The following is a 25676-nucleotide window of genomic DNA, read 5'->3' as shown; positions in this document are numbered from 1 at the left end:
GCAAAATGATCCCTTTATCCCAATTGGACTTGTTTTTTAGGTATGAGAAAAAGACAAATACAGCATGAATAACAGCAGCTGTATTCCCAAGCATAGACATCAGCATTACACAAAACCAGAGGTCTCTGCTCCTAATTAAAAAGCAAAGCCACCAAAACTCATTTAGTATGTGTGTTAATTACATGAGATTTTGGTAAGGAGGTATCATTATAATAGCAGCACACAAGTGCAGTACTACACACCAGGGACTGTCATTAGTACCACTGAAGGGAGAATCACTGGGGAGTTGTGTAATTGGACCAAGTCCAGCTGCCTGGGGCTGTGTGTTGGCAGGCAGATCCATCAGCTTGAATGCAGAGGTGTTTGTCCTGACCCTCCCTCTCCTGCCACATGCAAACCAGCTGCCTGCATGATGCCTTCATTTAGGGTGGTGATTGACAGATAGTTTGAGGCCACAGAAATAGGCAAGATTGTCAAATACTCGTTCTATCTTTTGATTGTTTTGCTCAGTAGAGAAGCTTTATGCCCTCATTAATAAATTCAGTGATGTGGTACCAGGGCATTTTTTGATTAGTCTGAAGGATATAGTAAAGGCAAATTGGAGCAGATAACTCCAGTCAGTCTCTCTTGAAAATTCTACCTTCAAAACTCCCAAAAAGCAGCTAGAGCTGAGTCCAGCCTCACAATGATGCTATTGTGCCTGAGTTACTGCATGTCAGCTGAATGATGACAGTGGTTCACATGTGTGCTCTTCACTCCTGACAGAACAGAGGTAATTTGACATATTCTATAGTGGGCAAAGGCAGTTCCATTTCCCTCTCCAGTGCCACAGGTGAGCACATGCACACAGGCACCAGCAGCTGGTTACACACTGAACACAGTAACTTGATGCAAGTCAGTCAAAAATAACTTCTCTGGTCTGCAGAGACAGGTAGACAGGGAGGAATTCTCTTATTGACAGAGACCCAAGCACTGCACCATCATAACACCCACAGTAAAACCTCTGGGAGGAGCAGAAATGAAGACTACAGGAACTGTGGCATTTGAAGTAATTATTGTCTTTCCAAAAACCAAACTCATAACTGTGATAGTCAGTGATTGTCTTGCCTGAGTATTTTTTCCACTCTTCTCAGAGCAGAGTTTTCCCTGCAGGGACCATTGTTTCATGTAAGCACAGGGACTAATGAGGCTGAGCAGCAGCAAAACAGCCTTTTATAGCAGAAGGCAAATGGGGCTGCAGGGGGTGGCAGGACTGGCTGTCCCTTGGGTGGGGCCATCTCCTGGAGGCTCCTGCTCCTTTCCAGCCCCACCAGTGCTACAGTCCTGTGCCCACCCCCCTGTGTGTTACAGACATCTGTCACAGTGCTGTGGGACTTCCTCAGTGATGGCTTTTGCTCCCCTGTTCTATGAAAATTAACAAAGGAATAGCAGAGTCTGTGTGTATGCCAGGTCCCAGCTCCTGGGCAGAGCAGTTTCCACCTGCACCGTGCTCCTGGCAAGCAGCACAGTTTATGGTTCTTGCAGTGCTTGGCTAGGTGCTGTACAGCCATGTGGCAGGACACACTCCAGCCTGAGAAAACACCAGCCACAATCCAAATAAAACCAGGGGAAAGTTTGTGGTGTGTAGCAGAACAGTAAGTTCGGTGTCTATTTTCACTTGTCTAGAGGGCACACCAACGTGGTTTTTGTAGCTGGTGCTGCAGAGTTGCACTTAAGGACCAAACAAGAGAGGACTACATTTCAGAATGTCATGTCTTAAATATAAAGGAATATAAAAAAGCTGTAGAAAAAGCAGGAGAGGAAAAGGCCAAAAGGATATCACTAACAGCCTCATTAGCAGGGGAATCCAAATTGATGCAGCCAGATATTGTACCCTCTGAGGTCTCAAGATCAAAGGAGTGTGAACACAATGCAAAACATGTCTTATACGGAGTAAAACTGCATTTAGAAAAAAAAAAATTAATACTAAGATCTGATTGGACTTGAGAAGATGTTGCTGTTAGCACTAACAAATTAAAATGGAAAGTAATCAAAACACCAAGTTGAAATTTGGAGAAGATTTGAAACAGTTATATGAAGGAGAAAGCCTTAATGCTGAAAGACCAGTGAAGGAGCACTGCAGTTAAAAGGAAGGAAGAAATGCCCTTCGACTGCCTGCAGGATGCATTTTACATTTCCACTTACTCTCTTGGGATAAATTTTTGACACTTACCCACTGCTTCTTCTTGGTCTGGGAAATCAGTTGCTTGTGCTGACCTGCTAGTTTCTTAATTTCTTCTAAAAACTCTTCTTTGCACTTCTCCTTTACCTGCTTACACTTTCTGTCCATCTCTCCTTGTGCGTTGGCCACAGCTTTGTTCACAGCCTGCCTTTTCTCCTCCTCCATCTCCGTGCGCAGCTGCCAAAGACAGTCAGCAAAACAAGTCAAGGGACACCTCTTGGAGTTATAAGTGTCTTAATTAAACCTCTGCTCTTTAAAACTCTATTACTGATGCAGGTGGGGGTCACCTAATTAGAGATTTCTCCTATTTAGGAAATAAAAAATTGCTCAGTTAGAGATATAACAAAATCAGATTTAATCAAAATAAAAATGTCACTGTACTTCTACTCTGCTAGGCATCTACAATAACAGCTAAATAAGTTCTATGCATATTTGCTCAATGATCATTTATAAATTTATTAATTTATCTTCAAAAATATTTTTTTTCTCCAAATCTACAACTGCATATAAATCTACAGCAAGTGCACAATGGAAAATTCAAAATAGAACATCCCTGAGTTCATTAAGAGGTATTTATTTATTTTAGTGCTCATTGTCAGTGAGGTTCCTTTGCCCTTGCTCAGGTATCTAAACATTTGGTGTCTTAATCCTACAGGATTAACACCTGAACTCCCTAGGTTCATTTCACAGTCCTTCATCCAGAAGGAAATTCATCTTATCTTAAGACAGGTACTTAAGAGAGGTCAGACAAATCATCTTCCAAATTGCCCTGGTCTCTCTAGCCAAAGGTGACCAGGTCAAGCTTAGACATTGAATTTTAAACAGGTTATTATTAGATGAGAAAATTCAAACAAATTTCAGTGACTCTATTTGATCTTTAGGTCAGAAGATGGGCAAAAGAAGAATTATTTATGATTAGCAGTTAAACAACGACATTGTTTGAATCACACTTAACAATGGAGAGAAAGGCTTTGGCATGAATGAACAATTAGTTTCAGCTTTGGATCACAAACTGATTTCAGTGGATAAGAATCAAAAAAGCCAAGAGTTTTCTGTTTAAAGTAGGTTTGTTGGTATAGAAATGGTCTGAAAAAGCAATAATTTTTATGTGGTCTCTTTGGAAAATGTTTTTTATTCATTTTGGTAAGAGAGGTTGTTACAAAAATAGAAAAAATGTGAAGAAATCCCCAAAATCTCCTCTCCTCAACCCAGGGTAGGTGGTGTTCAACAAGTGTTACCTTTTCCACTGCCTCTCGCACGACTCTCTCAGTTTCTCTTTTGTGATCAGCTTTCATCCTGTCCTTGAAATCATTAAAGATTTTGGTGTATTTGTCATGGCACATGTTCTGACACACTCCATCATTACTGGTCTGGGTGCTCCGATGCAGCATTTTTGGAGAAGAGGCACTTAACTTCTTGGTCTGAGTTGAGACTGAAACTTTTTCAATGGGCTGAGGCATTGTGGGAATTTCCTGGCTTGAACTTACTGCTTCAGTTTCAGGTTCTGGCTCCTGCAGAGAAAGAACAAACTTGTAAATCAGATATCAAAATAGAACAAGTCAACCTGCTCACTCTTCAGTTCCCCCTGAAGAAAAAATGCTACGTGAGTAATATCAGTGTAATTAATGTGAAAGGTGCCTGCAGAAGACCTACAGTGCTAAAGGGATGTGGGATCCCTGTGGAAAACCAACTTAAGAGTGGGCAGGCTCTTGGGCCAGGCTTTTCTGACTTCAGCCTCACCTCCCCAAAAGTATGAAAAAACTCAGAGGCTGTGCTGACTCCTTGGGATTGCTAGAGGTTTGCTAGAGATATTTTTCCCCCACAATATTCTGCCTGAAGAGACTGTAGTTGCATGGCCAAGGCTCCTGAATTGTTTTGGCAAACGCTGGGCTTACTCTGACCCAACAGGCTGCCCTGGAGTCTGTGATATTCCACTGACTCCATAGAAGTGCTGCAAAGATTGATCAGTACTTCAAAGGTCCTTTGAAGATGAAAGGCTAATGAGAGCCTACGTCTTGCTTCCAATAATATGGAACTAGACTTGATGACCGCAGAGGCTCTGTATAATTACACAATTATCAAGAAAGAAGTCCCTGTTACTGTAGTGTACTGTGCTGAATTCAGCTGCCTGTGTTATTACAGTGTAACACCAATTGCTCCTGCTCTTTAGAACAGATTGACGTTGTACTCCTGGAAATGCTTACTGCTATTTGAAGTGTCTGAAGACATAAACAATTTTTTAAAATTAAAGTTTTAATGCTCATTTAGCAGTGTAGAGACAAAGCCTTGCTCAGGACTGGACTTTGTGCCTGTCTGTGTGATGAAGCATTGCTCACACCATTCAAAAGGCTGACTGTGTATACCCTTTTGCAATCAATTACTCTCTGAGAGGTCACTGTGATTGACTTCTGGATCACTGATCCAGAGCTAAGAAGGCAAATGTTAAGATATAAATACATGAAGCAAATTACAGCATTTGCTTGACAGAAAACACAGTAAGAATGGCGAGACATCCTCCTGCAATCTCCCTATCTTGCACTCAAACCAAGTTTGTGCCCCAGTGAGCAGAGAGCATGTGTGTCACTGTCCCCATCCATGAGGCTGCCTCCTGCAGGATCAGGTACAATGGGGAGGCAGATGCCTGGGAATGAGGAGTGTCCTTGTCCCTGTTCCAGCCACCACAGAGAGCTCTGCTGCTACACAGAGCTCTGCTGCTACAGAGGGTGCTGCACATCCTCTGCACAGGCATCCCGAGTCCTCTGGCAGGGAACACACACATATGTGCAAATGTTTCTCAGCGTTCCTCTCAGCTGGAAGGAGGCCAGGAAGGAGTCCTTGGCGGCTCGGGAAGAGATTTACGGCTCTCTCTGTAAGTGCCCCCTTGTGTGCACGAGCAATAGCGCAGCCCTTGGCTCCCTGATCCCGCAAGCGGGATACGCAGGGAAGCCCCGCAGACAAAGTGGGTAAGGTAGCTCATAAATGTAATAGCCTCGATTGCACTGCCTAATTTCTGCTGTTTATGGGCTTACTGATATCCTGAATTTGTTTTTAAAAAAGAAATGTTGTAAGCTGGCTTGCTTTATTCATGATACAGAATATTCCTATGACGACAGACATTACTTGTATGTGGGAGGCACAATTCCACTTGTCAGCAGGGAGTACCAAGCTCTGGGGCTGGAATTTCAAAGGCTAATACTGTAACATCACTAAAAGGTGACTGAAATTGAAGGAATGCCTATTAAAATTTCAGAGTTTTTGTACTTTGCTATCTCTACAAACACAGTAATTGAGGTTACTCACTTCTTTCTTGAGTTCCATACTCTGGTTACGTCGTCCTTTCTTTGCTCGTGGTTCCTGAGTAACCTTCAGCTGTGAACATTAAGAAAAGCACGTTGAATCAACCCAAAAACCAGTTAAGTGGTTTTCATTTTAACATGACTGATGTGCCTTTTATTTGTGATTATTTGCAATTATTTAGGGTATCAAATAGAAATGTTAATGCAATGTTCTTAAATGAGAAGTGCACACAATAAACTTTCTACATTATCACCGATGACTATGACTGCATGAAGGAACAAAATTAAAGAACAAGTTCTACCATTCAATATGCACTTGCTAAAATACTCTTAATAATTCCTTTCTTCATGGCACACACAAGTACAAACACTTGTTTTCTGAGATATTCTGATATCAGTGACCCATACTTAGAAATCAGATCTTGCTGGATGCCAGAAAACAGCAGTTATTATAAAGAGAATATAAGTATGTAAATACAGTAAAATCACCCAGACTGGATTATTCCTGGATGAATATGGAACTTTATGCTTTAGAATAAAAGTCAGTCTCGCAGTAGAAACAAGGAGGAGATCTAAGTGGATGGTAATTATTTTACAGTGCTTGTAGAGAAGTTCTTATGCCTGCTTTTGAAGCATGGCTAGCACTAGCTAGTCTTAGTAACAGGATATTGCAGACTACAGCAGAACAGCGAGTTTGATGGCTACTCCTGTGTTCCTGTATCTGGGAAACCAGTAAAACAGGTATAAGCATTAGCCAAGTCAAGGATGAATAGTTGGCATTGAAGAGAAAATATGTAAATGGACACTTCAGACACTGTGACTGACACTTCTGAAAAAAAATGGGAAAATACCAGTTCTTTTATTTGTGACCATTTTCCTGTTTTATCACAGGCTGTTGTATGACTGCACACATGACTTTAAATAAAGGGGCTACAAAGGGTTAGCTAAGTAAACCAGGCTAAAACATCCTAAATCCACTTTGATAAGGAACAACCTCCCACTGTAACATAGAGTTTTATAAACTTTTAAGGCTTTAGTTCCAGACTGGGTGATAGACCTGGTGGACAAAGGAAGAGGGTAAAAATATACCATTTTTAAAAAAAATACAGACTTAGAGAATGGATAGTGGTTTTAAATGAGGGAAGATGTTGCCAGGGAAAGGGCTGCCAAAAATACAGAGAAGCATCCTGCAAACTACGAAAATCTTACTGCCAAGTCAATAGTAGTGAATATGTAACACCCTCTTGAACAATGAATGATTAGTAAAGATCAGCTACGATAAGGGAATTTCCATATGGAAATGCAAAGTTTTGGATCTTGGCCATTTGTGCTCTTTGTTAAAACAATGTAATTTTTCTTGTTTTGCAGAATTATTTTTAATGACTTTAATCAGTTGCTGGTCAGGTGGTCCTCAAGCGCAACGTTTGCACCCAACTTCAGTTGGACCTGCTGAAAATGTCATGGCTGGTGTTACTTGTGGATCTGAAGGCAGAATAGAGCTCAAAGTGAACATACTCCAGCTGTGAAAAGGCTGAGCAGCCACAGGGCTGTCCCTTGACACGGCTCCAAAAAGGCAATGCTGCAGTCCATCTGATATCTGTGACATTTGACTTGAGCATTCCTATTTAACTTTAGAAATCTTGATCTGTCTCATCAAGGTGCTGTAGATGACAAACACTTTGAACCTTCACAAAGGTCATCCAAGAAACTGAGGAAAGAGGGAAAATCTAAATTCTTGTTATTACTGACAGCAAGATAGGGATATAAAGGGGAACAAGTGATAGGGAGAATAAATCTTTGAACCCTTTTGTCCTCACAAACCTGCAGACAGAGCACAAGAATAATTAACAGCACATTAAACAAAAACAGATTGACTTGTACTCTTTAATGAATTGCCCCAATTGCTAATATTGCAGCAGCACTCACTTGCTCATTGCTAGTGGAAGAGATGCTGGACTCTGCCTCCTCTTCCCCTTTGTCCTCATTCTTTGATTTCCAGAATCTGCCCTCCCGGAGGAAGCGCTGGTGCAGCTCCAGCTCATCACAGGCCTTCTTCCAGCCCATGCTGCGCTTCACATGCAGCCGGTGGATGTTCACTGTGATGTCTTGAATGTTTTCAGAGGGGATCCAGGCCCTTTTGAATACACAGAACAGACAGTTCAGAAACATGAAATACAGGTGAAGGATCTCAACCTGAGAAACTGACTTCAAAAGCAGTTTTTCACAATGGTCGATAACTGACAACTCCTTTTCGATTTTTTTTTTAAACTCAACACATTTGAAAAAAAAATGGACTGCATGCTGTTAGACATTTTTGTTATTATAAATACTTGTTAGCTGTTGGTGCTATGGCTTAAAGTCTCTCTCATTTTTTATGAGCCACAAACCTTCCCCAGCACCATCTCTTATCTGTTCTCTTGCTAAATGCCCTGACTCAGACACTGAAACATTTTTTTACTGGAGGTTCATATGCTAATCTAATTTAGCTCTTGATCTCTTTCCTAAAACAGTCAAGGAATGTATCAACTCCTCACCTTGAATAGAGACATTTTGTGTCCTGGGCCCCTGTCTATCAGGACTGAACTTCCATGGGGACTGTCATGTTTATTTGGACTGAATTCATGCCAGTGACATGGCTCCAAAGTTACTTTGTCCACTTAAATGTGTTCAGAGAATCCTCAGAGAGTTAGATAGGCAGGTCTTGACATTTTGAGAGGTTATACCAAGCACCAGGCAACACTGGACATTGGATATAGAGTCACTACCATGCACATCTGCCTAACAGATTAAATACTCAACAAATGACATGTTTGTGAAAAGATTCTTGATTCTTGCAATATAAATTTAATTTGAGTAAAGACAAAGAAACAATGCCAATTTACAGCAACCAGGAGTTTGGCCTTTTGTCCAAGCCCAGCATAGTAACTAAGCAATGGCACTGCATTTAAACATCCTTTGCCTTTTGTACCAGCATGCAAGAAGTTGTAAGCATCTCATTCCACAGGCGCCAGGTTCCTTTATTAAGTAATTTTAAACTGTGTGAACTTAAAGCCAAAGATAACTAATGAAATAAACTGTATTCATGAACAGATTCAAGGTAAAAACATTCTGTGACTGAGGCACCAGTAAGGCTCCTTTACTTACTTTATAACTATTAGAAAGTCTTGGTAGTTCATATAAAAAGTGAAAAGATGTCATATGCAAGTTACATGAAAGCAATTTGAATAAACAATTACTAAAACACTGGTACTAAATTGTCTAGGTCCTTTTGGGATGCACCAAAATATACCATCTCCCAACAACCATGAATTACTTTAGAAATGTCTCTTCTCCTCACATTATAGGCATATAAATAAAACAGCAAAATAATCCAAACCAGTACATTCACTGTCACACTGCTACATATTTCCCAAATGCTGAACAACCAGCTGGAGAGAGAACCAAAAGCTGATCTCTAAGAGACAAGTTTCCAATGTAAAGAGGGATTCTCTGAAATTGCAAACTGGCTCCCAGCAGGAGGCCTGTCAATGTTCTAGCAGTGAGACACAAACATTTGTGATATATATCATGGTACTAAACCACAAAATTGTAGTGCCTCAAATGAGAAATTGCCTGAAGTCAATACTACTGGTAGAAGGAGTACATTTCTGTCCCATTTTCACCTTGGCCTGGATTAGGAGACTGCTACACATTTGAAGAAACAGCTTAAGTTCACTTACTGTCTTTAATTAAAATAGCATTAAGGAACATCCTTCTGGCAACTGTGGAAAGAGAACCTCTGAGCCACTGAATTTGGACACTTCAGATGTGTTAGACTGAAATTGAGATTTTCTGAAACAATTATGGCAAAGTATTCAGTATTTCTAATGCTGGCAACAAGCTGAGCCAGGATTTACAACATGACAGATGAGATAAATTCTTTTAATATTGTTTGCAAAAAGCAGCACATGGAATTAATAAATTACCTTTGGTGGTGATGGCCAAAAAAGCGAACATCAACTTGATTGTCCTCTTTCTGCATGACTTTGGCTGGCCAAAACCCAAAGCCTTTCATTTTGGCCCAAACCAACTCATGATTAGGTATCTAGAAAAAGAAGTTGGATTTATTAGTGGATATGAAATATATTGCTATCTCCCACAAATATTCTGCTGTAACACTATGCAAGTACCTTAAGAGTTTGGTTACTGTTTGTGTCTAGTGCTATTTTCACTTTTATCTTCTTACATTTCCTTGTTATATAGATTGCCTGGATCAACTTAAAAAAAACCCCAAAACTGCAAAGTCTGAAAAGAGTATAACTGTCTATTGAAAACAGAGATCCTAAGCAGCCTAAAAATTAACTTGTCTTTCTAGCTTCATTCAGGAGCAAAGTTTAGCTCTGTAAGCTCCTTATTTTCTGGTGAAACTGTTGTAACTGGCTGATTCCCAAGGTTTATAACCTATATTGTTACAGCTTTGAACTTCAATCAACACTTCACTTGTGTAAAATATCCAGGCTTACAGAGTCTTAGCCATGCTTTTGAAACAAGCCCTGTGAAATGGAATATTCAATGCATTAATGACACCAAAACTGCAGGCTTTCATACAGAAAAGTAAACAAATAAAAATCTGTGTCAGCAACATACACAAGGATAGCAGAACCAATTGTCAGGTCGTGCATTTGACAAATAGAAACAGTTCTTGCAAAGCTGCAGTTCATCCAGCTGAAAAACAACAAAAAAAAAAAGGTAAATAAGCAAAAAAAAATCCTATGTATGTGATTTCAGTAGCATCCCTCTCCCTTAAGTAGTAAAATATTTCAGCCCTGCTTGCTAATTTGGTGGAGTTACTTCTGTCCATGCAAACCAAAGGTGTGAAACTGAGCTGGGCTGTGAGAGGCTGAAAGACAACCTGAAGAAACATTATTCATGTTTCAGAAAAGCCAGGCAGAGGGAGAAGACTAACTGACATATTAATAGATGAAATGCAAAGAAGAGTTCTTAAAATTCATCAAATATTTAAAGTACATTGTGAAAGAAGTAATTCAACTGTACAAAAGGAGAAAGTGTGCCAGCTCCTCCGTTGTATTTTTTGGTCTCCCCTGAATATGGAGAATGATGACAATTTTTTTTTAATGACAATTAGAGAATTTAGTAGGAATCTCACCTCAGATCCAGTTTATATTAGTAAGTACAATTATTTCTAGTCCAAATCTATATTGCTTGATTATTTTCAAAATTAAATTTTGAATACAAGTGTTTTTAAAATTATCATCTAGTTGCAAAAATAAAACCAAAAAACCAACAAAACCCCAACAACAAAACCCAACCAACAACAAAAACCTAAAGAAAAAGTAAAAAAAATTCTGAATCAGCTGCTAGACTATCTGGAGGAAATTTATTATTCAATTTCATATGCTTTTTATTTTGGAATATGAAGAATTTCTTAGATTTTGAAATGAAAATGAAGTATCTCGGTTACGTCTTGGTTCCTTGGTGGTACTTACTTCATGGCAGGTGTCTTTGTAAAGCATCCTTGCTATATCAGCTTGTTCACTGTCCGCTGTAAAGTAAAAAGAGATGGTATAAACAATCACAGTATGATCACAGTGCTCACAAAGATTTGCAGCTGTGACATTCATGCTATAATTGTCATGCTTAAGAAGAAAAAATATAATTTAATCACTTGGACAGCCCTTCCATTTAAATTTTTCTAACAATCAGTTCAATATTTGTTTTCTGTGTCATATTTATATGCCACAATACTGCTTTTACACTGAACAATGCAAGTACACATCTGAGGAGGAGCAGCAGCAGGGAGACACAGTTGCTCTTAATATGGGTTCAGTTCCTTTCTCTGCTTGTGTCTTCATGGCACACTGCAGCTGTCCTAAAACATCTCCTCTCTGCTCTGTGCCCTGAGTGATGCTTCAGAGACTGTTGATGACTGAGTCTCCCTTTACACCCCTGTATTCCTCTCCTGGCACATTCACATCTCTCCCCACCAGCCCCAGTGTGAATCTCCTGGGGCTGCATTCCCTGGTGCCACCCTCCTCCCAGTGCCCCTGCTGGGGGCCATGTCTGCAGGGGACAAGCACACCCTTCCTGAGATGGTGGCTCTGGAAAACAGGACCTGGCTACAGCTTCTGGACTGGTGCTGGTGTTTTTTTACTTCCAATCAGTCACTCATTACCTGCCCAGCACCTGGCAGCTTCTCTGATGGCTGTACCTCCACACTGCACCAGCAGCACACTCCTGGTGTGGATGTAGCTACATTTGCTGTCACAATATGGCAAATATTGCCCAAAAGTAAAAGAAATATGTCCATAGTACATGTTTCTGCTGACATAGCACAGAAAAACCTGCTCTACCCTAGGAAAACATATGTATACTGGCAAAAATGTGCAGTATAGACTGACCTAGGACTTTGCTGAAGAAGAAGCAGGATGGAAAAAGTGTAATTGTCACTAAGAGATTTATCCAGGGAGGATGAAAATAGTTTCTGTAGTAGGTGGGCCAGAAAAGATCCTAAAAAGTCCTTATGCACTTTGATTTTTAAGGGCTTTCAAATTACCTCATTCACACTTAAGACTACTTAATACCAAATTCATCCTGGACTTGTGAGTTTCATACAAATAAAGACAAATCAAACAAGACAAGCAGTAAATGTAGTATTTTACCTCCATAGAAAATCACTGTGTTGTGTAGAAGCAGTTGAGCATCTGCTTTGAACTCCTCATAACTCCTGTACTTTCCTTCATTTACTTTCTACACAAAAGAAAACACAAGGCTGTGAGAAAACTCTTCAAAGTGCTCTACCTGCTTTATGCAGAGAAGCTTTCACAGGAGTCTGCATTATGCAACACAGATCAGACACTGCTTTTCCTGCATACAAAAGGAATACTTACAACTCTTTGACATGGTTTGTTAGTACCTGAGCTTTGGCTGCCCTTTATGCAATGCCCAGAAGTAAAACAGATCCTTTAATACTTGACCAAGTTTAAAAGAGATTTTCCTGGTTGTAAGAAGGTGAAGCTGCAGTAGCTGCAGTATAAGGTGTGGCCCAGAACATTTGCTCAAACTGAAATATGTTCCCTGAGGAGAGCATTTTGTACCTTAAAATATCAGCTAGTTTCGAATCAATGTTGACAGCCTTTCAGGACTGAGCTTCCAGGCTCTTCACTTGATAGTCTGTGTTATCTGATGAAAGCTGATTGTCCCAGTCTTCCAAACTCATAAAAAGTGCCTACATGGAGCCATGCAACTCATTTTCTTAGTGTGGCTTTGTCCAATGGGGAATGCAGCATTTTCACTTGGGCTCTCTCAAGAACATCTATGACAATTCCAATCATCCAACAAAACAACATCAGCTTGTAGAATGATGTCAGAGCCAAAAGACCTTCTATGGAAACAGAAGTTGACAGAGTGAAAGGAAGGCCTGGCCTATTTTCAGGCTCAACCAGTGTTGCCAGCACTTCTAGAAAGCAGCAGTGCTGGTCTCCAAAACTGTCAGTGAAGCTATTGTTTATTTGTGCATTTTAATAATAAAACAAAGGCTCTACACATCTGTGCTTGTAAAGGGCAAGATATACCACAGCACTGCCTACAATCCAGTTGCAGGAATGAGTAAAGATGAATATGCTGTTTATTATGGTCATGTGCAGTCGATTTATATGAGTCATGATCAGACCTTTGGCTCAGAAAAAAGGGACAATATATTTATTAGTACTTTATTTTTGGAACAATTAATGCAAAACAGATGTTTTGGGTGAGTCTGGTTTTTCATGATCAACAAAGTGATTGGTTCTTTATGAATCATTCAGATGTTTATAAAGCTGACACCCACACAAGGGCAAAATGACTGAAATCAGAATATGGTCAAAAACATTGGGCCAGAGAAGCACACACAGGCACTTGAGTCTATATTCATTGATTTAGCTAAACAGTAATTTCTCTGAAGATTTTAGCTACCTGCAGACCCTAGTACAAAAGGAATTGAGGATAGTCTTTGTCTGAAAACTAGGCACCGCTGAAAATGGTTTTACTCAATTACCTATTTATGAGGAAAAAGTTTGATGTGTTAAGCTTCCATACCTAATGCTGGATACAATACTGAAATACTGATCATAAAGAGAATTAAACAGGATTAGGACTTTTTAAACTTTCACTATTAAAAGACACCCAAACCAGTGTGGAAGTTAGAAAGCAAGTCAGTCTACCTCTTGTATAGTAGGAACATCAACAGCTGAGTGCACCAGCCTTCGATACATTGGGTGTTTGTTGTCCTTCCCTTTCTTGTTTAGATCTATAGCCTGAAAGGACCATGAGACAGTGTTTGTTATTGCATTCAGAATCTGCTTAAAACACATAAAAGAGGATTAGAAAATGCAATAGTTTGGAATATTTCAGGTGGAGACTACACAAGTGCAAACTGGGGATCCACAACCCATGAGATTGGGTTTGTCTCACATCTGAAAATTCCATGTCAGAGGAGCCACAGGCCCGTGGCATAACCTGGTGACACTGATCCAAACCTCAGGGCCTGGTAAGTGTGTGTGAAAACACACACAGTGCTTGTGACAGGAGAAATAAAAACCACCCTCCTGCAGCCCTCCTTCCTGCACAGTCACAGGGGGGCACCCACAATGATCCTGCGCAGTGCAGCAGGGACTGAGCAAAGCTCCCAGCCCAGACTCACCCGCTCCTTCATCCGGGACACGATGAACCGCAGGTATGTGCTCATCTCTTGCTTACTTGTGTTTTTCTTCTTGATACTCTGCCAAAGAAAAACAGCATCAGATCAGTATTTTAAACTTGACTTCAAAATCCAGCCAATAAACATTTCCTCTGCATTAACACTTGATTTGAAAAGGTAACTTTGAATCACATAAAACACTATCTCTTAGGGAAAATCTTTTCTGAGAAATTAGTAACACTAACACACCACTACCACCATATCTGTTACTTTGAATTATGTCTGGGCTGAGAACTTCAGCTACAGAAAAATTGCAGGTTTTATTTCCACTTGTATCCATAATAGTTTGTCAAAACCTCTCATAAAAAAGTGTCTAATTAGAATAAAGCAACGAAGAAAGTAATTTTAGGGAGCAGCTGAAAATTTATTTAATGGTCTTTTTATTAGCAAGGCATTAATAATTTTAGTAAAATAAGAAATAATTTAAAAAATAATATCCTGTACCATCTACAAATTATGTGCTGACTAAGCAAAATGACACCATCTGGGAGGAAGACAAATTGGGTCTAGCCAGTAGAAACTCAGAGCACTTTTTAGTGCTCAAGAAACAGCAGTCTGGGAGCTTTGTGGTTCTTCCTTAACAAAATTTAATCCAGATTCTGGAACAAAGATCTCTACTTTTTAGCAGTTCAGGGTCCAGAGCTTTCCCCTCTCATTTTAGACTTATAGAGACTTACTGCACCCTTCAAAGTATAACCAGGCTAGTGAAAACCCTGCATACCAAAAATGTGCTGCTAGAGAGAAGGTGTCTCTGTAAATGCCTAATGTGCTCTTACAAACAGCCTTTCCAATCCCTGTGCACAGCTCTGCAGAGCTACAACAGCTGGCTGCAAAGTGCTGCCTCCTCCCTGCTTTTACCTCCAGTAGCTCTCCCAAACAAAAGCGCAGTGAAACAACAGCATGGGTTCCAGGTCTATTATCCTGAAGTGTTTCTAACTGCTCACATCTCCTGCAAAGCATTCACTCCTCCTCACACCTTGTGCACTGACTGCCAGGCTGAGCTCTCCCCTTCTCATGCCTCACTTCACCACTTGTGTGCAAACTGTGTGGACCAAACTGGCACAGTTACACCTGCATCCTCAAAAACTGATGGCCTTTAGCAAGATCCACATAATTGTGCAGATGATGGTTGCTTAGCAAACACCAGAAAAAAAATGAATCCATGTTCTAATATGTAAATAAAGGAGGCTTAAAATTTATCTGTCACTAGAAGTGTGCTATTTTTCATTTAATTACTTCTATATGACTCTGGACATAGGGCTGACAGACATTGAGTACAGAGCACCTGCTTTTACACATTTACTTGGCAAGAATAAAATTACATATTAGCACAAAAAAGCTGATAGGATTTGATTGTGTCTCCCCTGTTTATATTCCTCCTGCAAGACACTGAGGACACTGAAAACCACAGGCTGTTTCCCTGTGCTACAGCAAACTTGCAACCTATACATCTCAGGATTGTACTTCTATCTTTCTGGAAACAAAACTGTACACAGCACTACCTGCAAAGCTACTCATTTGATTGCTTAACAGCAATTAGAGTCATTATAAACTGTGCTGAAATACCAGCTCAGTCACCAACCTACTCAGACCCTGCATGGTGCATAACAACACTACAGCTTCCTCCTGACTGGGAAAAACTCTCTTGTGGGAAGGGCCAGCCCCAGGTATTTCTAAACCTACAGTTCCTTTAAGCATTATTTTCATAATATTAATGGTTGCCTGGCCTTCCTTCCAAACTGTGGACTGACAGAGAATTTATCCTGCACTATATATCTGAATCATATTCTGTATATTCATGTTTCACTCTGACTACCAGGAGAAACGTGCATTCTGCTGGAATTCAAATCACCTACTCAGTTTCTCATAAACCAACATTGCCACTGCAAATGAAAACCCAAATGTGCATTAAATTATCTGCATTATGAAACACTGCTGTCATTTTGTCATTTCAGGCACTGGAGTGCTGTGTGCTTGCTAATGACACAGCATTTTAAAAGACTGAAACTTATAAGGACACAATAAAACTCACATGCACTGACTAGTCCTACACCTCTTTTTCTGACATGGCTCTGGAATTTATCATCCTTTGAAAGCATTTCAGAATTCATGTGAACCATTTTTCATGCCCTGCTGGGCAAGACAGTTTGAAAGAGACTGTTGAGATGGATGGTTTGCAGTCTTATCCTTGAGATCATAAGAAAAGATAGATAGCTGGCTTTGTATAGTTATTGATGTCAGCAATTAATATCATCTTAAGCAGCAATGAAAATTATATAATTAACTTGCCAATTCTGGCAAACTTTAATTTTTCCACTTTTCCTTCAATTCCTTACACTGATTTATTTTAAGAAAAACTTGATCTCCATGTTCCTCTACTAAATTTTGAAAGGTAATAAATTTAGGGAATTGGAGCCTATGAGCCAGCAAAATGTCTTTTTATGGCAAGGCTGCTCAGCCTTTGTAGAAAGACAGTTACATTTCCAGCACTTCATTCACTTTTCAACAATAATTAGCCATTTAGGAGGTAGCATTCACACATTCTTTGGAAGTTATAATGGAAAATGTGTAAGTTTTTAATAAAAAAAGCCCTCCTTTGTATTTTGAAGACTTGTAGTGTTCTCAGAGTCGTCAACCTTGAGCCACTTAAAGCAAGAAAATAGATAATACTAGATGGGGACTATGATTTGCATAAAATCTATTCATATTGCTCTGACACAAGATAATATACCCACTTTCAGGTCCCCTTTGTAGGCAGAGTTATATAGAAGCAAATATAAATGAAAATTAGGTCTTCTAATTTCCTACTTTCAGGAAACAAAAACAATGATAGTGGCAAGATCCACTTTCTTTTCCCTGTCAGATCTACTAAAATGCTCTACTGGAAACCTTGTTCAAGTTCAAGTTTGTTTCAAGGAGCCTGCTGAGATTCAATCCAGCCCCCAAAATGTCAGGATCCTTATACTTTTACACAGTCTATTTGTGGGATAAATTATCTTAATATGGGACTGTACCAGGTCTGGCTGGGATGAAATGAATTGTCTTCACAGCACTTGTGTGGTGCTGTGGTTTAGATTTGTGACCAAAACAGTGATGGTAACACATGGATGTTGCAGCTCCTCCTGAGCACAGGGTAAATGTCTTGGCAGTTTCTCACTCTGCCCCACAGTGAACAGTTTGGGGAGTGCCCAAGAGGGTGGGAGAAGACCCAACAAGGAAGATGAGCTGCACTAACCAAAGAGCTGTTCCATGCCATGGAACCTCATGCTCAGCCATGGAAAGGAAGAGGAGAGGGCTTAGGGGGAATTTGGCCATCTTTAACTCAGGAACTGTCTGGGCATTGATCTATCCAGGAGGGTGGGGAGTGACTGCCCTTGCATCACCTGTTTTGTTTCCTTTCTCAGCTGGGAGTTGAGGGGACATGGGTGGACCCTGTGGTGCTTGACTGCCTGCTGGGGCTCACCTGCAGCATGGACAAGTCCTGAGGCACACCCTGCTTTAGAGAGAGCTCCAAACCTCCTGCTCTGAATCAAGGGAAACTGAAAGACTTGGTCAGGCCTATGTATTTAGACAGGGGATGAAGGAGTGAAGTAATAACCTTCCCAACAGCAATCCTCATGTAGAAGATTAATGAGATTTGGTAGGTGAAAGGCCAAGCCTGCAGCCTAACTCTTTTCTTGTGGGTGCAGGAAAAAACTTCTATGAGCCTTATTCTCTGCAGCACATCTGTTTCTTAGAAGCTGGAACCTGAAGGTTACATTGCTCTTTATATTCAATATTCCAGATTAATTATACTGCCTAGCTGTTCAAGAGGGTAGCAATATATTGCTACTGTGCAGGTGTGACTTATTTAGCAATTCTGACATGCTCATAGTGCAGGGCTTCACTGCAAGGCTTTTCAAACCACATGAGGCTGGAGAAGCCAGGGGCACTTCCCAGAAACACTCCATCCTGCAGCAGCACCAGGGATGATGGAAGTGACAAATCTCTGCACTCCGAGTTAGCTCTCAACTCCCAGGGTGGCAGTGGCCACTGTGCTGCAGTTGCTGCAATCTTTCTTTTGCAGAGAAAAAACCAGGAAAACTCTAAGAAATGCAAGGTGTCAGAGCCAGCATTCTGTCCAGCTATAGGCATTTAAATTACATTTGCACTGTTTAAAGAGGTTTCCATTTCCCTGTAATCTCCCATTAATGAATATTTTTCCCTTCCTCTCTCACCTGTCCTGTGTATACACACATCAAAGAGCTGCATTTCAGTTCAGTGATGGATTCTGTGGAGGCTGCTCAATGACAGATACATGTTTCTAAGGCATCAGTTGCATTTTCAGAAGAAATTCAGGTTTCCAGGGGTCTATTTGCAGAGGGGATCTATGAGCATGAGTCCAACATACACTCACCACTGCCCTTCAGAAACTTCTGGCTTTACACACTGGCCCTTGGACTTTTTTAGGGCTTAAATTGCCAGAGGAATTTGGTGTTACATATGGAAAGCTTTACTGCTCTGCTGCCCTCTCAAACTTTCAACCCTCAGGTCCTCAGGTTTCCTGTACCATTAAGAAAGGTATGCAGGCACATGGAATGGGTCTCAGAGCAACCAATGCACTGTGTGCCCTAAGCATCACACAGAAAAGCTTCTGCAGGAGCAAAATATGCCCTGAGATTTGCCTCTTTCATGATCAGATGCAGTAAAATTAGACTTTTTAAAGCATCAGGTGCTTTTGGAAATATTACAGCTGAATCCACAAATTGCTTTCTACATGTATGGTGCCTTCTGAATATGAAGAATCATATGAATTAAATATGCTTTTATCTGCACAAAGAAGGTGGCAGGAGGCTCTAAGTGGAGCTTACCCAGTTTTCCCACTGCTGTGGACAAATTCCTTTATCCTTTATTCAGTATGTGCTATGCAGAGCCCAGTTCTGTCAGCTCCCTGATTTACTCCAGGGTGCATGGCAGGGACTGGTGAGGACCAACACCTCACAGGTGTTTAGCAGCTCTGTGCTGCTAAAACTGGAAACTGGTCCTACACTAGGACTGCCCTTTGCTCACCAACCCATGACTATTATTTGTGTGATCACACCAAATACTCTTTCAGGAATATGTTTCCCCATCCAGGTCTCAAACTCCTACCATAACACTATGAAATAAGCCAATAAAAACTCTTTCCTCCCTCCTTGTATTTGACATTTACCACCTTGACTGGCAGCTGGTACCTAAACCCCCCTGATCTAAGCACTTGAAAAACTTCACTTAAGTAACCTCCATCTTCCTGTGCTTCTAACTTTCCTCTGCTTGTCATTCTCACTTGTCAAATTTTGTCTGAAGTTGATTGTGAACTGCATAATGGTTTAGTTTTATGTACCCTAGGAAATGCTCAGTACAGTACCAGCACTCAGAGAAAGCCTATCTATAGCATACTTCCCAGCACAGGATTTAATATCTTAATCTCTACAGGTTACTTTGGTCTCCTATGTATAAACCCCAGGAATATTGGAGTACCCACTAGGATAGGTAAATTTGCTATAAGTCCTTGCAAAGAACATGCATGGAAGACCAATCTCTCATCAGATGATTGTAAAAAAAATTAATAGTCAAGTGAAACCACATGACTAATTCTTTCCTTCTGTTTCATGAATCAAAATTATTTCTCTGTGACAAATGATATATCAAAATGCTTAGTTTTGCCTTCTTATAATTTTTTTAAAATTTGGATTTTTAGACAAGAAATAATAATAGTGAGTTACACCAACATGATCAAAATTCTCCTATTCCCAATTTTGTATATATCTATTCCCCCACCAAAAATTAGTGGGTTTTTTTTGTAGTCTTTAGATACTAAATTAACTGAAGAAAATTAATTCCCTTGTTTTATATAACTGAAGAGAAGCAATAAATGTACAAGTTTCCTATATCTTTCAGAGACAGAGGTGACTAACCCTGTCTGGAATGGACTATTCCAGTAGTGAAAAATGTAATCTCTAAGCTCATTCAATATTAAGTTTTTCTCTTGTGACTTGTCTAGAATTTTGCTGATAATGCCAATTTATTTCACTTAAGGCAATGATTAGTCAACAGTCAGGGAAAAATTTCAATCAGTGCAATGTGGTTTGAATTGAACTTTGTCTGACTTTTGACTCCTGCTGAGAGTTATATAGGGTACAAAAATACTCAGAGCGGTACCATCAATTTAAAAAAAGAAATAAACGAGGAACTGGACATTGTTGTTTATGGATGCAATGGAGAAAAACCACGAGCAGGCAAACAGAGTTCAGAACAAGGTTCGAAAGGGATTTTTAATATTATATGGGAAGAAAATATTTTTTAAGTTATGAACAAATCTTTAGCAATGGCCTTTATAAAATATTTCTGAGTAGCCAAGTGTGCAAGATAAAACTGCACTGGTTGATCAAACTAATACAACCAGCAATTGTGAAATGAAAAATCCAAAGGCTTGCTGACCTTGGCAGCATTAGAGAAGCAATCTTTACATAAGAATGAAGTGTTCTTAGATTATTTCTCCCAATATATTATGTTTTAAACATACTTGTACTTCACCTTTGTAAAGAGCTTTGAAATCCCCAAGTGAGAAATGCCACGTGCAGTTATGGAATTAAATATGAAAATATATGTATCTCTTTGTCCCAGCTATCACTTTTCTTTAAGATACTTATTTACTGCTGATAACACAGTGCCCTTATGCAAGATGGTTAAGCCCTGTTATGCCCTCTGGACATCAGCCAGGGCTCTCTCCACATTATTAGGTTTTTGAATATAGGCCACTTTCTTGCTTTTAAAATGAAATTAGAGCAGTCATTTCCTAGGAGGGTGGGCAGAAAGTAGCAGAATACTAAAGGATGACTTCTGACACAAGGATGCTGACTCCCACACTTACAGGGACTGTGCCAGCCTCCTTAGTCCAGGTTTGCAGAATTAGGGCTTGAAGCTATTTGAATTAATGACAAGAAAAATAGGAGCTGCTGGCACAGGGGGAGAAAGGATGCCATGGCATTCACAGTGGCAATATCCACAAAAATAGGTTGATCTTCACCTGAGGCACTAAGCAAGCCAAAGGCCTCTTGGGCAGGAAGCATTTAAGAGCCCCCAAAACCTCTCCTTAACATTTGTATAAAGGAGCAAATGCAGAAAGATAGGCAGAGAGCACATGGCTCAAGTTTCACAGGATTTTCTTTTTTAAGGTAAACATTTATTTAATATCATTTCCATAAAGGACTTCAAGGCTTCATGATGAAAGTCAAACTGTTCTCAAAGCTGGTGTATCAGAGCACATTTCCAGCAATGATTCAGCATTTCCACTCTGAGGACATCCATGGTACAAGATAGATGTTATGAAACCACCTCATACACAAGGTGGCATAAGCCATCCACAGTCTCTACCTTCACCAGCCATCATTTAAAATTCCTGGCAAACTACAGTGAGTACTGGATGCTGTTTACCTAATTTTAACTATTTATAGGAATAATCAATAATTCTAATAAGACCCAACAATTATTAAAGAGATTTATTTAAAAATCTGAAAGTAAATCATCTCTATATGGTCATAATTTTTGTTTTTAACAGAGGGATATTGAGTAGCTAAATTAAATGCTAGCAATTCAATATGGAGAGATACAGTAAATGTGTTTATTCTGAACAGTTTTTTCCCTGCCACTACTTCCTTTTCATTACTTTCAGCTTCCTTGAGCTAGCCCTGATTTTCTTACTATTTCCCTAAACCCTGAGAGCTCCCTGACAGCAATCTGCTCTCCTGAGAGCAATCTGAGGAAACAACAACAGGTTTTGTGGAACTCTAAGGTAACAGCAGTCAAAAAGTGCTGTTTTGAAACAAAACACTCCATGTGTTTTCAACAACTACTTCCCCATCCCACAAAGTGCCTGAAACCTTACATTCCTTGCAGCACAGATCATCCTAAGGTCACTCTGCTGCTCTACAGCTAATCCAAGCTTTTAGCAAAGGAAGTGCCTCTCTCTCCAGCAATCCCAGGCAGAGTGGAAGTGGCAGTTTTATGCCTTTCTGCAGCAACAATTTTATCTGAAACATTAATGTGCTTTATTCCTTCCACAGGAAGGGAGCTTAGCTCTCTAGGAAGCCTAGTGAAGTGCACCATTTGGGGAGGTGACACAGAGATGAAAACAGCAACAGGTATGTGGCTGATTCAAGGCTAGGTACCAGTAAGCACCCTCCTGACCAGAATCTTTAATCTTCTAATGAAACGTAGACAACATATCTGCCCATTCATATAAAAATGCTTTTTGCTGTCTCACTGCCATACTCATAAGAATAGCATTTTTAAAGACAAAAACATAGCTATGGATGCCATGAGTGAAATTCAGATTGCCCTTTTTGCACCAATAGAATCCACATCAGTAAATGAAAAGCAGGATTTAACTCCATAATTTTGACTCTAGCCTCATCAGTAACATGATTGTGGCTTTGTAACATAAAATACCATTCCAATAAAATATTAAGAATGCAAGTCATCAAAATACAAAAATGATTCATTAAAACAACATTAAGTAAAAACAGTAGCATCTTATACAGCAATTTGTTTACTCTTGTTGAAGGTTCCCACACTTTACTGCACTCAGGTGCACGCTCTGGCACAGGGTACTGTGCAAGTAAAACTTGCTGGAGTCTTCAAAAGTGGCCATCTGCTACATGCACCACATTTTGGTACCTCTGTACAGATGCTCTAGGTATGTACCATCATTTCAACATTCAGTTCTTTACCCAATAACCTGGCCAGACCACCTGGACACCTTCATAAATCTATTAATGAATATCAATCCTCTAATCAGCACATGAAATCTCATAGGTACTCACCCTGCAAACTGGGCACTGCCAGTGACTACTGCTGTCTCTAAGCCTGAACTCATCAGACAAACACTTGGAATGATACACACGAAAACACAGGTCACATATCAACACCTCTCCAGGCAAATGGCATTCAAAACAATACCAGTCATGATTTTCTGTTTCCCAGTCCTACAAAAAATACAAAATATTTTGGTATGACATTCTGTCAAAATCTGCAGGAACTAAGAACAAAATTGATATGTCTTGAAATCCAGCAGCAATTAGACATTATAAACATTTTAAAGAAGTGTATAATGTTTAAAAAACAGGGGAAAACCTATGTGCTTAAAGATCTTCATCAATTTAATACACACTAACTCCAATAGAATATGAATGCCAAATTTTAATTTTTTCAATTGTCTGATTAGTTACAATTTCAAATATGAGCTCTGTCCACAATGAAAAGTGGGTTTGTTTTCTACCTTTGTGTAAAACATTTGTTGACCTCTCTGTATTAGATTGCAAACAAAAGTTTGTGCACCTCAACAGACCATACCTATTTTCTTGGACTATTTCCCTTAGTTTGAGTGTTACATTATATTTTCAACTGTAATTTTCTGAAGGGCAGTCCCTTCCAGTCTTTACTCTCTTAAAACTGACAACTTTTCAGCATCAAAGAGTTGAGTTACAAGAAATAAATGAAATCATGAACCAATTACTGCAAGAAATGTTTCTGCTAAGCAATCCCAATGTAATTCAAAACACATAAAATGTTTCACTTGCCGTGCTCAATAGCACCGGGCTCATTCCTGAAATGTTCTGCAGTAGACAAAGGATATGGTTCTGCTGATGCACAGGTGTCTTTAATATACTCTTCCTTGAAAATTCACCCCCAACGGCCAAATTCTGACCTTTGAAACATGTGCACAAGCTTTGCTGAACTAAATGAGAGCAGCATGCATATAATTTGGAGGCAGAATTTTGCTCTAGGAATCTATAGTTCTAGAATCAAGCAGAATTGCCAGTGGCCACTGTTAAATGTTTATGTTTGTTATCTGAAATGCCACAGTTTTCTCTACACTTAGAAGACAAAATAGCTGTCATATCTCAGATAAAACTCTCAATGCCTTTTCATGTCAAATGTCACTTTTCAATGGGTTCAGATCTCTGAAAAAACTACTCCTATTCTTCAATAAATTATCTTGGTAAAATCTGATCAAGCTATTTTTAATGTCATGTTGTAAAGGTGGAGTTAGCAATTCCCAGAGCTGGCATTTGTCTGATTTTCATTATGCTGTGCCTGGGCAGTGCAGTCCTTGTGTGCAAGGTCTCCTCCAGTGTGAGAAGGGCCACGCTCAGGTGGCCCTTCCAGTCCCTTGTGCTGTGCACAGAACTCATCTGACCAGAGCCCCCAGGAACACAAGAGATTTGGGACAGCCCCAACACAGAGTGCCTGCACTAAAGCTGATGTACCATGAATGTTGGATTGCAGGGGTAGCAAGTTTAGAGGGGGAAAAACCATCCTATGAAATCTTAACCAGCAATTTTTCTAAACTCAGAACTTTGCCCTCCTTTGTTGTGCAGATTAACAGTGTAACTTGACCTTTTGTCATTTCTCCTCATTTCATTTTACTGGCAAATTCTGTATAACTCAAAATGGCATAACACCACCAAATTTGGCTAAAATAACACATTCTTGTTTCACCAAATCTTTCCCCTTCCAAAATCCAGTGGCTGTGTACTTAGGGAGCCCTTTCTTTAGGATATTTTGTAAACAACTAAAGATACTGCATTGTTGGTGTACTTGATTTGCCTGTAGACTGAGAGGAATCAGGATAAAGTAGTGTTTTGTACTTAATTTATATTAACTGTATATAGAAAATGAAAAAAGAAAAAATCAGGTGACAGTAAAGGGCCAATTAAGCAAGAAAAATAATCAGTTTTGGTTGAATGTATATTTAGATAAAAATTAAACTGAGAAGACCACAAGAGGCCCTGCAATTTCAGCACAGAATCAGGATTCTAGGATTCTTAATTTTTGTTTGTATTAGTTACGTATTTGTATCTCCCAGATATTCCATTGTTAAGAAATATACTGGCAAAGAGATGTGGAATTTCATAAACATACGGAAATATATTTGCTGGCAAGAAAAACCATCCACTCCAGCCAGAAACCATGACATTAAATAAAACAGCAGAAGAGGCTTCCTTCAGTATTCACACTGCAAAGTTTTGAAAACCTCATTATTTCTAAATACAAGGATTTTCACGGAAAAAAAAGTTTTAGTTTAATGCAGTATATTTAGTGCATAAGTATACATAAAACATTAATTTGTGCATTATATTTGAAAGCTAGCTAAAAACAGATTTTAAAAAGGTACATAACCCTTGTGGACAACTGCCCTATTGACTTCAATAGCGAGGTCAGAGGCATTAGTTTTCCTCCAACAGCAATGAAGTGTTGGTTATTGCTCCTCTCGGTTTACCTAAGTGTGAACGGGAGGGGAATGCGCTCCCAGCACTTTGTCTATTCATAGACTCATTTATTTTCATGCAGGAAATGGGATTATTTTAGCTGCGCCCAGCTCCGGCTGCCGGCGCTCGGGGTC

The 25676-nt window shown here is 39.7% G+C and overlaps 1 protein-coding gene across 4 annotated transcripts in view; it reads right to left on the bottom strand.

The window, feature by feature from the left end:
* The window catches only part of ZMYND11 (zinc finger MYND-type containing 11), a 61326-nt gene that overhangs the window by 4875 nt on the left and 30775 nt on the right, over positions 1-25676 (bottom strand). For 2 of the 4 annotated variants that reach the window (XM_005426729.2, XM_005426730.2), the window contains 11 exons: positions 23095-23256; positions 14195-14272; positions 13716-13808; positions 12177-12264; positions 11004-11059; positions 10144-10221; positions 9483-9601; positions 7444-7651; positions 5522-5590; positions 3460-3732; positions 2213-2398 (listed from right to left, as the gene is read on the bottom strand). In XM_005426729.2, the coding sequence (XP_005426786.1) occupies positions 2213-2398; positions 3460-3732; positions 5522-5590; positions 7444-7651; positions 9483-9601; positions 10144-10221; positions 11004-11059; positions 12177-12264; positions 13716-13808; positions 14195-14272; positions 23095-23256 (1410 nt within the window). The remainder of the gene's footprint in view (positions 1-2212; positions 2399-3459; positions 3733-5521; positions 5591-7443; positions 7652-9482; positions 9602-10143; positions 10222-11003; positions 11060-12176; positions 12265-13715; positions 13809-14194; positions 14273-23094; positions 23257-25676) is intronic. The other 2 variants (XM_031061699.1, XM_005426731.2) reach the window with 1 other exon arrangement.

The sequence above is a fragment of the Geospiza fortis genome, unplaced genomic scaffold (genome assembly GCF_000277835.1).
Source record: "Geospiza fortis unplaced genomic scaffold, GeoFor_1.0 scaffold270, whole genome shotgun sequence".
Classification (NCBI taxonomy): domain Eukaryota; kingdom Metazoa; phylum Chordata; class Aves; order Passeriformes; family Thraupidae; genus Geospiza; species Geospiza fortis.
This window is presented reverse-complemented; position numbering and strand designations above follow the sequence as displayed.